We start from the raw sequence: 14,269 nt of genomic DNA on the forward strand, positions 1-14,269 counted from the left end.
ATAATACAGTATATTAACACACTTTTCAGAAGGCCAACATGTGTTTAAGATCCTTTTTTTTATTGGTCACATGAAATATTCTAATTTTGTGAAATACTGGATTTGGGTTTTTTATCTTTACTCCATAATCATCAAATTTTAAACAAATAAAGGCTTGAAATATTTCACTTTGTGTGTAGTGAACTAATATAACATACAAGTTTCACTATTTGAAACAAATTATTGAAATACATTTTTTGGCACATACCTGTATTTTCAACATCGTTTTCTCTCCTTTTGTACCTAACATATTTAGACCACACGAGGGCGCATAAAGTGTATCATTCCGTTTCCTTGGCTCTAATATGAAATATAACGCAAATGGTCTCCTGTCTAAACGAGAAAAGGCTCAAATGCGGTAATAGGTAAATACGGAGCAGCATTAATGTTTAGTTTACATCTTAAATGTAATATACGTGCTCTGTATGTCTGCGGACACCCCGCCCACCGCTCCTCTCTCTGCGCAGTCTTTGCAGGACGCGCCGTCTCTCACGTATCTGCATCCGCTCGTCACAGTGTCAAGGTCACGTGCAGCAGCGTTCGGAATTCCACACTTTCCTCATCCTGACATTATAATGTATACATTCATGCAAGCTCACTTCTGCTCTGTCATAGTGACCAGGACGTGCGCTATAATATCCTATAGGAGGCTATGGAAAAGGTTAAACAATTTAATTTAAAAAAATGCTTGCCTTGTGAGCAAGTTGAATGAACGAATACATGTCATTTTAACCTAGTCAAATTACATGATTTCTTTCATGGTCACAATTGTTACCACAGCGCTATTCCCCGGTATCTATAGGGGAAATTAATAATAAACCAAGAATAAATACACACTCGTTTCATTTAATAGCCTAGCAAAAATGAGAATCAACCAGTCGCATAAACAGTCGCAGTCGAAATAACCATATATCACCAATTAAATGTTACTTCCCTATCCTCACAAATTGACATTAAGGCTCCATTTACACCCCATTTGAACTCAAACTCAATCAAGTTGTTTGTCATTTGAAAGAATCTATGCTCCACTCTTATTCTGGATTCCACCAAAGCAGTAGAAGTAGAGATTTGACACAGAAAACAACTTTTTAGGGAAAATTTAAATTAAAAGGCTCTGGATATCTTGTGAAAGGTAAAATATAATTAGATGCATGGAGGATATGCATCTTTTACAGTTTAGGTGTCCATTTTGGAAGTCTAGCAGATCACTGCAGCACCAAACTGCGCTTGTTTCATGCATGTTATAAATCTCCCCTCTATGTCCTTGTATAGTAACGTCTTACACCGTTTCCCATCAGCGTTTCCATAGCATTCGTGACAGATAGCTCGTATACACTTCTTTAAAATTATCCTACGAAGACGGCGTGACGTCAGGTTGCTAGGGTGACCAGCCCCGGTGGCACGTGTCCGGTATAAAATGGTGCAGCATTACGCGGAAACTGAGCAGATCCGCAGCAGCATCACTGAAGGAGGTGAGTTCTCCCTTATATGGGCTTACATCAGATTTGTTTCGAGTATATAGACTGAAAAATGTCATACACATTTTAAACATTTTAAAGATGACTTTTTAGCTTTGCAGGATGTTGTTTGTCTGCGTTTCGGTTTGTAAGGAAGTTGTTACATAATCAGTTTATGCGTGATGCGCGAATATGGAGGCGTGGTTCATTCATACACTTCATGCGGCTTTATTAAAAAATTGGCGTGTTTTTTTTTACTACAAAATATTTTTTAAAAATCACACATTTGTGATATTTTTGTATTTTTTATATAAAAAAATATCGAAGAATGAACAGGGTGACGTGACTTGCGGGCCTGTAGCGATGGGCTCATTGCGTCATGTCGTTCCAGAATGTACCATCTGCTAAGATGCTGCGAAAGAGGGGAGGAAATATTATTTAATAAATTATTTTTCAAAACAGCATCTTTAAACGCGACCGTGTGTCGTTTGAGCGATTTGTAGATTGTTTATTTTAACTCAAATGGTTGTTATGTTTAATCGACGTATTTACAGTAACAAACAATGAATGAAGATGAAACAAACTCCCCCTTTTTGAACATAAAAGCAGCCGTTTGCGGCCTAATGCATATAAAAGCGGATAAACAGAAGCCTAATAATAGGACATCACTCGCATCATGAAGGTCGAATGAGCTGTCAAGGTCAAAATGTTATAATGCCTTGCGATTATTCAACATGTCTTTCTCACAATAGCTGCGTTTTGAACGCTTTATACGAGAATATAAATATGCCAGTGCGTCTACCTGTATTTTAACCTAAATGTGAACAGGACACATGTTACACTGGGAGCATCATGGGAGGTTTTCTCCCTCATGTACGTGACTCGACTCATGTTCGATGCTGCAGTGGAGAACATGACTCAGATCTGAAAACCTTGGGTATCATGAGCAATACTCAACTTCAGAATTGACTTCTTTAGTCATTTCCTTCGAATTCCCCATAAAACACATGAAACCAGACTAAGGTGGTTTACTAGTTTTAGCTGGTTTTCCAGCAACCACCTGAGCAGGTTTGGTCTGATTTGTGTTTTTCAGCAGGGTATTCTGTGATGATTTAAAATAAATAATGGCATTACTATATTCTGTAATGCTTAAGTGTAATTCAAAGACTGTGGGATGAAATATAATATGTGTATGCGAGGATGTGACATGAAGGCCGCATTTCCATCCCTTCTTCACTGACCTTCTGCAGTCTGACTCTGCAGTTGCCACTGGCAACCAGAAAGACCTTCAGCTGGCCATTTAAGAGTCACTTATAGTAACTGTTACCCTGTACCAGGTGAATATGGTAATCATACTGATAAAAAAGAAGCCAGTACAAATTAAATCAGGTGTTTGATGTGCTGATTTATGAATCATGACATCACAAACAGCAAATGATGTGCATTGGTTTGACACTTGTGTCTGCATCATCAAAAGCGTCTAGATGGCAGGCGGATTAAACCACTGTAGCAGCGATTTCTCAGAATGAAATCTTGAATAGTGCATTATCAAAATAGTGCATGCTTATTGCATGTTTTATGTTATAAATGAGCTACCGTACGGTCATACAGTCTGTGCATTGTAGAGAAGGTGTTTTTTTTTTCTCTGGGGTTTTACAGGCTGTAATTAGCAACCTTGGAGGGATAATTTTTAGAGTTAAAATACCATTCCCTTCTGTCCTACAACGAAGCCAAGAAGGGGAACAGTAGGTTGCAGTGTGGGGTAATTAAATTTTTAAAAAACTGCGACTGCAGCCAAGTCACCATTGGCACACAAATAATGGTCCCAATGTTAGACATTTATGTGCTGGACTAGTTGAAGTGCTTATCCTGCTGCTATTGTCTGGCTACAATGACACAGCACTTCCTCCGTTTGCCTTTTACAGCCAAACATCTAAAAATGCAACACTTCTTTACTCAATATTAATTATATTATTATTTTTAAAAAGTCCATAAGTGATTGTTATGGAATTAGTTGCATGCTATATTTTTGTAGAGTGACAATAATGAAGTTCCTGTTTCGTTTTAATGCCGCACAGCATTATTTATTTTCCACTCAAATGACTGTTTGCGTATCCCAGAAAAACTGTCCTGGTTATGCATTTGTATGTCCTTGTTCTGTCACACTGGGTGTCTTTGGTGTGAGGAAATGGCTGCATGCAGGTCAGAGGAAATGCAGTACTCTTGTCTCCAAAAGAGGTGTGGCATTGTGGTTTGTCAAGACTTGCTTCCTACTACATCGGGAGATTGACCAATCCTGCCAAATGAGAGAAAAATGAACACAAAATGACAGAAAATTATTTAAAAAAAATACCTATAAATAAAAAAATACAATTAATTAATATAATATGTATAACAGTTCAACTGTATGCTATATACAGTTGGAGACTTGGAGAATTTAGCGATTAATCAATTTTTTTTAAAATAAATTGGAGTCACATTGATTTGTTGCTTCTACAAAAGCAAATATTTTTACTTAAAGTCACAACCAGAAAAGTAATTTTGGAAAAAAAAGACATTTTAAAACATTTTGGTTCAAAATGGTCAAAATAAGACTGATTTCCATTTCATGCCAACTTTTAAAAATCTCAGAGTTCCACAGAAGGTTGCTCTAATAAAATTTTAATTTTACTTGATCATTGTGCTCTGTTGATGTGTGATCACAGGTGCATCCAATCAGATTATGAAGCTAGAATTAATAATAATTTGAAAATGAGCATTTAACACATGATATGCACGTGACAGTGTTGTTAAGACTGAGAGACGCTAAACAGAACAGTAGGGGAATTGAATTTAGGGTCAGTTCAGAGGTGTATGTGTGTCATTTGATCCAGGCCTAATTGGAGGTAGCAGGCTTTTGGCAGGAAACCAGTTCTCATTGACTCTGTTCCACTGTTCTTTCTGTTGTTCAAGTTTTCTGAAAACACAAAGAGAGATTCACATCCATTAACAAAAATGCATAGTGGCACAATTTGTAAAAACACTGGAGAATCGAAAGAGCGAAAACCAAAATTCAAACAAAAGAAGTCAGAGGAGAGGAAGAGAAACCTAAGATGCCGACATGGCCACTGTTTTGCTGCACTGAATGACCTTGTTAACGTCATGTGACCGTTCTCTGCAGTTTCATCAGATCATTTGGCTTTTAAGGCTTACATTCGTTGATTGCATCCAAAAGCTTAATTTCTAAATTAATCAACACCCACTTTGTCAGATGCTGTTTGCACAATAAATAATTTCTGCATAGGATAGGGACTTGGATTAGGATTACTCAGGCAGGTCAGGTGCAGTATTAGGAGATTATAGTCTTCAGTTACACATCGCCAGCTGCAAGGACGGTCAGTGTCTATGCATGCTGTGAAAGAGTGAGCTTCCTTCTTTCATCACTGACCAAATCAAGATTCTTGATAATGTAACATTTCAGTTGCAGCTGCAATTGCTAGTACTTTCCCCTCTACTTGCTATAGATGGAGTTAAGACCTCATTTAGATTTGTCCTTGGCCGTCCATATGGCCAATCGAAATACACTGAACAAAAAGCAGAATTTTTTGAAAGCTTGACATTGGCATTAAAATAAGTCATTTTTTCTTCATCTCTTTTCACATTGCCCTTGAGCAAATACGACCTGATTTCATCTGCCGATATGGGCCATTGGTTATAGTGCATTAGCTTGCAATTGAGTTCGGGGTCAGCGCTCATCTTGTACAACCAGCATTGGACAAATAAGGAAACGTCAAAAAGCAACTGATTACTAATTCAAAGTGAACTAAACGTTATTCATATTGTGTTTATTGAGATTTATACATGATCTGAAAGCTGAATAAAACTTTCTGTTGATGTATTGTTAGAATCGGAAAACATTTGGTCAAGATACAACTATTTGAAAATCTGGAATCTGAGGATGCAAAATAAACATTGAGAAAATCGCCTTGAAAGTTGTAAAAATGAAGTTCTTAGCAATGCATATTACATAAAAAAAATAATGTTTTGATATATTTATATACAAATTTTGATATATTTAAATTGACAATTTTGACCCATACAATGTATTTTTGGCTACTGCTACAAATATACTACTTAAGACAGGATTTGTGGTCCAGGGTCACTTATGAGTGAAATGGCTTTTATCGTTCCAGGCAAGTATATGAACTCATTTTAGATTGTTTGGTCAAGGTGTCGCCTTGATTAGTTGCTGTATCCTGAGCCTGGGGGTGGTCTTTCAGTATTCCTGGAAACTACCATTGCCATTGGGAAATGGATCGTTCAGTGCCTAGACAATAAAACGCTAATGAAAAATTTCCTAAGCACTCTTCCCTTTATAATAAGCTGCCGTTGTATCCATCTCTAGCTCATAACCTTTTGGATTTGCAATTAATCTTTACATGCATACACAGAACAGCTTTTTGCATTTTCTGCCTCATGCATATTATAAAAAGCCAATTTTCCAAATTCTGCAATTTAGGACATGATTGATTTCATATCCATTTCAAACCGTAACAGAGTTCAGATTAACCATATCCCAGATCCAGTGTTTTTATTAGTAATTAAACTAGTCAAAATTTAATCTGTTTTTTTTTTTTAATATGTCAATATATTTTTTATACATTTTATTTGTTTTAATCTAAATTAAAATGAGAACTGTTGTATTGGAAACTAGAAAATAAAATACGTTTTTAGGGTTTAAAGTAACTTTTTTTACGCCAAGCAGGCAGTGAAGGTCATTTTTGGCCATTTCAATGGTGGACACAGAAATCAAAATGGCAGATGAGGTCCGATCAATGGTGTCTATGGAAAACCTGTTCATTTGTCTCAGTAATGACCATGTGCACTACTTGCCTTGATGAAAGCATAAACATGTGGACTCAAAACAAACCATAGCTCACTAAAATCCAACAGATGAGACATTCTCCATTAACTAGCCACATCTATGGGCTTCTAGAGAGCTATATTTTGTTGTGACTTCACATATACACATTATAACTCAGTTAGCTATAATATGTTTGCATCTTAAGATGTCAAACAAAGTATAACGTATTAGAGCCACTCCCTTGAGTTATTTCATACTCAGTCTTGTAGTGTTGAGGTTAATTCACATCTAGCTATAAAAACAGCGACAGCAGAAATCAACCTATTCTAAACATTACTAAAGCCTAAAGTGATTTAGACTGCCAGTTTATGTTAAAGTTGATCTAAATCAACTGAAAGCTACTTAAACTTTTATCTGCATTTATTTTTTGTTACATTTTGCGTTGTATATTCAATGAGTGCGTCACATCCTTAATTTCATATGCAAATATATCCATTTTCAGTTGCAGTTAAACATCCTTCTCTTCCCTTTTCACTCATCAGGCTTTATCCATATATGGCATGATGTAAAAATATTTGACTCCGTTCCAGTTGTCAGGCTCATATTACATAAGACCCATCCTCACATACTGTGGCACTCTGATAGTATAGAGAAAACTGCTAACTATGTTGGGCATGTGATAACTTGCTACATGTTGAAGCCCAGTGAAGTTTGTTTGGCAATGCACTTAAATTCCCCCTTTCACTGAACTATCAATATTTCAGCAACTCCCTGTGCACACAAGGAAGTTCAAGGACAGATTGTAAAATGCACGACTTGCTGCCCCTGTTCTGCATGAAGGGAGGAGAATAAAAGACGTGTCTTAATACAATAGATCTTCTGCTCTGCCAGGCTAATAAAGTATGCAGGTCCTATGAGGCTGAGGTTTGGAATTTTCCCAGACTGCATGCTAATGGACCCAAGAACAATAAAAACTGGAGATCAGTTCAAGCCTCCACCCACCATCCAAAACACAACACTGGCTCAGAGAAAGTTCACAAAGATCAATCCCACAAGCGTGTTTAGACAGAACACTGAGCTGCTAGAGAGGGTGGGGAGTATGATCGAAATCTTATATCATCGCAATCTAAGAAAATGAAATTAAATCTATATCACACTAAAGCTATTAATTCACTACATAATGCCTATTTTTTTTTATTCTTTTCTCTTATTTTGTGGAGGTTGATGGGAGTCAAAAGAAATGGCAGTTCTATACAAAAACAGTTTCACATTATTAAACACTTGAGTTTAGAACAGTAAAACTAAAATTATTATAAATGTATATTATGCATTATAAAGTTGATGCAATTCTAAAACCCTGCTTTGTTTTTGTCTTCTCTTATTTCAGGTTCAGGTCCACCATCTATACACTTGCAATAATGTCTGATCTTTGCGTTGGAATCAATGGGTAAGTTCACATCTGATCTGTCAGGATTTTTTAACATATGATTACAACATCACAAAAATATAAAAAAAAATGCTAAATGCACAAATTAAGTCTCTTTTTGACTGTTGTATCTGTTCCAAAACCTAGTAAGCCACCTAAAAATTATAACATACCTGATAAACAGTGGTATTAAAATGAATGAAGCAAGATGAAGATCAATTCTAAGTAAACTTAGAATTAATTCAGTACCTGAAAGTATCTGAAAGTTGATTAATTTAATTGATGAATAATTTAAAAATAAATATAAAACACTTTCTAAAAGAAAATATGACTTTACCTGCTTGTCATGTGACCATTAAACAACATTAGAGAACATTGAAGTGTTATTAGGTATTACCTTAACAAAAAAAAGTTTGAGAATCTCTGATAATGATAATAAAGACAGTGGTTTACAGTGGTTTGTATTTGAAGTTGCTGACTATGATTTTCTTTTTCCTTTAAATTAAATTAAATTTTTGTTCCTTTAAATTAACTTAAATTTATTTATTTCCTTATTTAATTTAAATTAATTACTCACCCTCATGTCGTTCCTGTAAGACCTTCGTTCATCTTCAGAACACAAATTAAGATATGTTTAATGAAATCTAAGAGCTTTCTGACCCTGAATAGACCGCAATGCAACTACCACATTCAAGGCCCAGAAAGGTAGTAAGGACATTGTTAAAATAGTCCATGTGACATCAGTGGTTCAACCATAATGTTATAAAGCTACAAGAATACAATTTCTTCTCTTACGGCTCTTACGGATTTGGAACGACATGAGGGTGAGTGAGTAATGAAAGAATTTTCATTTTTGGGTGAACTATCCCTTTAAGGTTTTTTAGAGGCAGTAAACAGCAATGCAGCTCACTAGGCTTTGGAGCAGAGCTAACAATTCCATAAACAGAGATTGAAAAATGCAGATAGACAGAGAGAGAGAGAATGAGAGAGAGCAAATGGCCTGATTCACAATGATTACAAGAACAGGATTACCCAGGATGAGCTTAAACCTCTATCTACACAAACACATACACACACTTCTACTGCATAGTCTTTCAGGCAATGTGACTTACCTATCAGTCAGATATTAACATGAGTTATTCACATTAGCTTTACATGTTGGTATATTTCAATGAAAACATGTAGATATTCCTTTGTTTCGACCAATGAAATCTCACAGTCCTTCAGGGGAATTTTCCATCGTGTTCTCTGGCATCTGTCAAAATAACAGATACAAGACAGAATGTGTCATTATGAAACATCTTAAATAACTCTGCTGTGTGTTTGTGTAGATTTGGCCGCATTGGCCGTCTGGTCCTCAGGGCCTGTCTGCAGAAGGGAATTAAAGTCACCGCCATCAACGACCCCTTCATCGACCTGCAGTACATGGTGAGATTCACTGAAGCAGAAATGATGAGTCTTGGCACTGTTTAAAGCAGCAGCCATGTTAAACTAACATACAGGCCTGTGGGCTTGCACTGCATGAAGTGTTTTTTTTTAGCATGAGATTTTAGATGCTTTCAAACATGCTGCTTTTGCTATGATTTTTTAGCATTCATGCTTAAAGTTAAAACCCTACACTTCAAGTCAAATGTTTTTGAACAGTAAGGTTTTTACTGTTTTTTTTTTTTTTTTTAATCTCTTCTGCTCACTAAGCCTGTATTTATTTGATTCAAAATACAGCAAAATCAGTAAAAAAAATCAATGCACAATATGACCAGGAATATGCATTAAGACATTAATATACGCTACCAGTCAAAAGTTTTTGAACAGTATGATTTTCAATGTTTTTTAAAAATGTTTTCTGCTCAATATTTTTACTATTTAAAATAACTGCTTTCTATTTGAATATATTTTAAAAAAGTAATTTATTCATGTGATTAAAGCAAAATTTTCAAGAAGTCTTCAGTGTCACATGATCTTTCAGAAATCATTTTAATATGCTGATTTGCTATTCATTTATTATTATTATTATCATCATCATTAATATTTAGGGGGGAGAAATTATAGAAAATTAATACTTTTATTTAGAAAGGACACTTTAAATTGATTAAAAGTGACGATAAAGACATTTATAATGTTACAAAAGATTTCTATTTCAGATAAATGCTGTTCTTCTAAACTTTCTGTTCCTCAAAGAAACCTGAAAAATTCTACTCAGCTGTTTTCAACATAATATTAATAATAAATGTTTTGAGCAGCAAATCTGAATATTAGAATGATTTCTGAAGGATGTGACTGGAGTAATTCAGCTTTGAAATCACTAGAGTAAATTAAACTTAAAATATTCAAAAAGAAAACAAGTTATTTACTTCAAATCAAATAAATGCAGGCTAGGTGAGCAGAAGAGACTTTTTTAAAACATCTTACTGTTCAAAAGTAAGACTACTTTTGACTGGTAGTGTATATTAATGTCTTAATGCATATTCCTGGTCCAGTTATGCACCATTGCTTCATTGCTACAACATTATTAAACAAGTATATGAAAATATCTTACACATATATAAAAATACAAATGTATAAGTAATAAAATTTGTGCTGCTGAAATTTTAATTTTAAGCCTAAAACATTAATTAATTTAGCCTATCTCTGTGAAATGTATCCTAAAGCAGTACTCAAACTTGGAATCATTTACCTTGCTTTACAGGTCTACATGTTCAAGTATGACTCCACTCACGGCCGTTACAAGGGAGATGTGCACCAGGAGAATGGAAAACTGGTCGTTGATGGTCAGGCCATCTCTGTGTTCCAGTGGTATGTTTTATTGGTCTTATATATCATAGTCAACATTCGAGAACATCTCTCTTAGGAGGATGTAGCTCCAATCTTGACACATAGACTGCAAACATGTTTAAATTCATAGTAAACACTGTCAAATTAGAAAGATTTGCACATTATACTGCCCAGTATATACTGCATACTTGTCACCATTTTTGAAAAAGTATTATAAACAGTGCGAAGTATCTACTAATTCTGATTCATTGGTTCACTGCACATTGCATTTTGGGTAACAGTACTGTTGTAGCCATTTCAAACATAGCCTGTAGTGTTGTGCTAATTCCCTTTCTCCTTGCGCTTAGTATGAAGCCTGCTGAGATCCCATGGGGCGATGCTGGTGCCCTGTATGTAGTCGAGTCCACTGGAGTCTTCCTCAGCATTGACAAGGCCTCAGTAAGTCTGCACCTCAGTGGGATCTGGAATGTAAATGTATAGCATCAAATATTATTATAATACTAATAATTTCTGAAATTCGTTCCCCTAGTCTCACATCCAGGGTGGCGCCAAGCGCGTGGTTGTTTCTGCCCCATCACCTGACGCTCCCATGTTTGTCATGGGAGTCAACCAGGACAAGTACGACCCCTCCAGTATGACCATTGTCAGGTGAGCAAACCAAGTGTAATGCATGCCAGCATGCAAATGAAATTTTTATTGCATGGATGTACTGAACTTATTGTTTAATTTTAATGCAACACTAGGAAATAACCATATTAACGTGTGTGTTTTTTGTTGAAAACATCACAGCAATGCATCCTGCACCACTAACTGCTTGGCTCCCCTGGCTAAAGTTATTCATGATAACTTTGGTATTGAGGAGGCCCTCATGGTAAGTCGATCCCATAAATTACACAGTATATGCACAATTAGGCCAAAAAATCACTTTGCAACTATTCTGAGAGTAATTTAAACAAAGACAAACTGAGACAAACTAACATCTGTTTTTTAGACATAAAGGCTGAAAAGAAACCAAAAGGCATGACACTGTCAAACCAAAATGTATTCAGACACCTTTGAAATTTCTCACATTATTAGTTTATTAAAATTTGGTTAAAAAAAGTTAAACTTGTCAGAACAAATTCATCTTGATGTCAGATAACTTTAATAGAAAAATATGTAACAAAACATTTTGTCAACAGTGTCAAATTTAATTTTTGGTCCCAAATATTTATACATTTTACTGGTAGTCCACTGTATGAAGAATTAAATTTAAGGGTATAATATGTCCACGTATAATAGTTTACTTTATTTAGTTTTCCTCACTTTGATAAATGAACTATAGTGTCCTGCACCCACTAGTAAATAAAATATCAAAAATTCTATCTGTCTGTCTAAATCATTTTTGGTTTGACTGTAACATTGAAACAGCATTTCTAATGTGAAACATTATGTGTAGACTTTACATTATTACATAAAAACCTGCCTATTTTGTGTAAATGTAATTCAAAATGCCTTTGACAGTTTAGTAATCACATTAAGACATTTTACTTGTATTAGTTTTGATGCAGAAGTCAAGTTTAATTCTCATCTCTGAACGCTCTTGTTGATATTTTTATCCAGCGAGGATGCATTAAACTGATCAAAAATGACAGTAGAGACATTTGTAATGTTACAAAAGACTTCTATTTTAAATAAATGCTGTTCTATTTTTTTTTTCAACATTGATAATAAAAAAATCTCCAGCAGCAAATCAGCATATTAGAACAATTTATGAAGGATTATGTCACACTGAAGGCTGGAGTAATGATGCTGAAAATTACATTTTAAAAGATATTCAAATAGAAACCTGTTATTTTAAATTGCAATAATATTTCACAGTTTTACTGAATTTTGACCACATAAATGCAGCCTTATTGAGAGTAAGAGACTTCGTTCAAAAACCTTAGAACAGCAGTGTACTCTATGTGTCTTTCTCATTGTTTCTTTTCTTGTTTTTTCCTCTTCACAGACCACAGTCCATGCCTACACTGCCACACAGAAGACAGTCGATGGTCCCTCTGCCAAGGCCTGGCGCGATGGACGTGGCGCTCACCAGAACATCATCCCAGCCTCCACTGGCGCTGCCAAGGCTGTGGGCAAAGTCATTCCTGAGCTGAACGGGTCAGTGCAAGACAGATCATAAAGATCCATTTTGATGTAAAATGGAGAAATTAACCATCTCTTTCTCATTTGTAGCAAGCTGACCGGTATGGCATTCCGTGTGCCAGTCGCCGATGTGTCCGTTGTTGACCTCACCTGCCGCCTCTCAAGGCCCGCCAGCTACGCTGACATAAAGGAGTCTGTCAAGAAGGCCGCTCATGGACCAATGAAGGGAATTCTGGGATACACAGAGGATTCCGTAAGTGCTAACACTTTAAGAATTCCACAACTCACTTGCATATTTTGACATATAGTAATCAAATTTGATTTTTCGTTTAGGTTGTTTCTTCTGACTTTATTGGTGACACTCACTCCTCAATCTTTGATGCCGGTGCAGGCATCTCCCTCAATGACAACTTCGTCAAACTCATCTCCTGGTAAGCTAAGAATAAAAAAATAAAAATAAATAAAGAACATTAGCAGAAAAAGCAGTGCTCTAATGTTCTTTTGTCTTTGTCTCTCACAGGTATGACAATGAATTTGGCTACAGCCATCGTGTTGCCGACCTGTTAGTGTACATGCACTCCAAAGAGTAACTTACCAAGTTTTGCGACAGCAGAAAGGCCCTACCATTCCTTCTTTTCGACGCACTTATTTCATAGCTGAAGCCATAGTGACACACCTTTGCATTCCTGTTCCCACCTACGAGACGCGTTCGTCTCTGTAGACGTCTGTGTGTGCGTGTTAGTTTCTTTTGACAGTATTTGTGTCAGTGTCGCTCCACAGGCATTGCTGTAGTTGTTGCCATTCTGGGTGTAATCACGTTGTGTTGATGTAAAGAGAATAACTGATATAAAGTTACATGAGGTCAAAGGCTACTGTATTGCAGTTTAAAAAGAAACTAATTAAAGTGTTTGGAAAAACAAATGTGTTTCTGTTTTTCTGTTTCTTACAAGGTGTACTTACAAACATCATGGCAATGGTTTAACATTGTGAATTATACTGTATTATATGTGACCCTGGACTACAAAACCAGTCTTAAGTAGCATGAGCATATTTGTAGCAATAGCCAGAAATACATTGTATGGGTCAAAATTATCATTAGAATATTCAGCATTCAGATCATGTTCCATCAAGATATTTTGTAAATTTCCTACAATAAATATATCAAAACTTAATTTTTTTTTTAGTAAAATGCATTGCTAAGAACTTCATTTGGACAACTTTAAAGGCGATTTTCTCAATATTTAGATTTTTTGCACCCTCAGATTCCAGATATTCAAACAGTTGAAAAAAAAATTAACACTTATGACTGGTTTTGTGGTCCAGGGTCACATATATGATAAATTAATTGTAAGAAGGTGAAGATGATCATACTTTTGCTGAAAATATTTGTTGCACACAATCTTTTACAGTTTTCTGCTGAATAACTTATGGTTACGTGATCATAGTTTTTTTTAAAGGGGCTATATGTAACTTTTTCCCCAAAATAAACGTAACAATAGCCTTTTTATTTGACCATTTATGACTCAAACATCTCCTGATGAGCATACTGACACCTTGTCAGCTCACAGTGGGTGCACCTATAAAGCCTGTATCATATTTTTTCTT

The 14,269-nt window shown here is 35.6% G+C and overlaps 1 protein-coding gene across 1 annotated transcript; it reads left to right on the forward strand.

Moving 5' to 3' along the window:
* Positions 1-1,418: 1,418 nt before the first annotated feature.
* gapdhs (glyceraldehyde-3-phosphate dehydrogenase, spermatogenic) lies at positions 1,419-13,585 on the forward strand. The gene is made up of 11 exons (XM_073847638.1): positions 1,419-1,511; positions 7,727-7,786; positions 9,097-9,193; positions 10,452-10,558; positions 10,885-10,975; positions 11,067-11,185; positions 11,327-11,408; positions 12,528-12,679; positions 12,755-12,917; positions 12,998-13,095; positions 13,185-13,585. The coding sequence occupies exons 2-11, from the start codon at positions 7,758-7,760 to the stop codon at positions 13,252-13,254; spliced, it is 1,008 nt and encodes a 335-aa protein (XP_073703739.1). The 5' UTR covers positions 1,419-1,511; positions 7,727-7,757; the 3' UTR covers positions 13,255-13,585.
* Positions 13,586-14,269: the final 684 nt, after the last annotated feature.

The sequence above is a fragment of the Garra rufa genome, chromosome 9 (genome assembly GCF_049309525.1).
Source record: "Garra rufa chromosome 9, GarRuf1.0, whole genome shotgun sequence".
NCBI classification, from domain to species: Eukaryota; Metazoa; Chordata; class Actinopteri; order Cypriniformes; family Cyprinidae; genus Garra; species Garra rufa.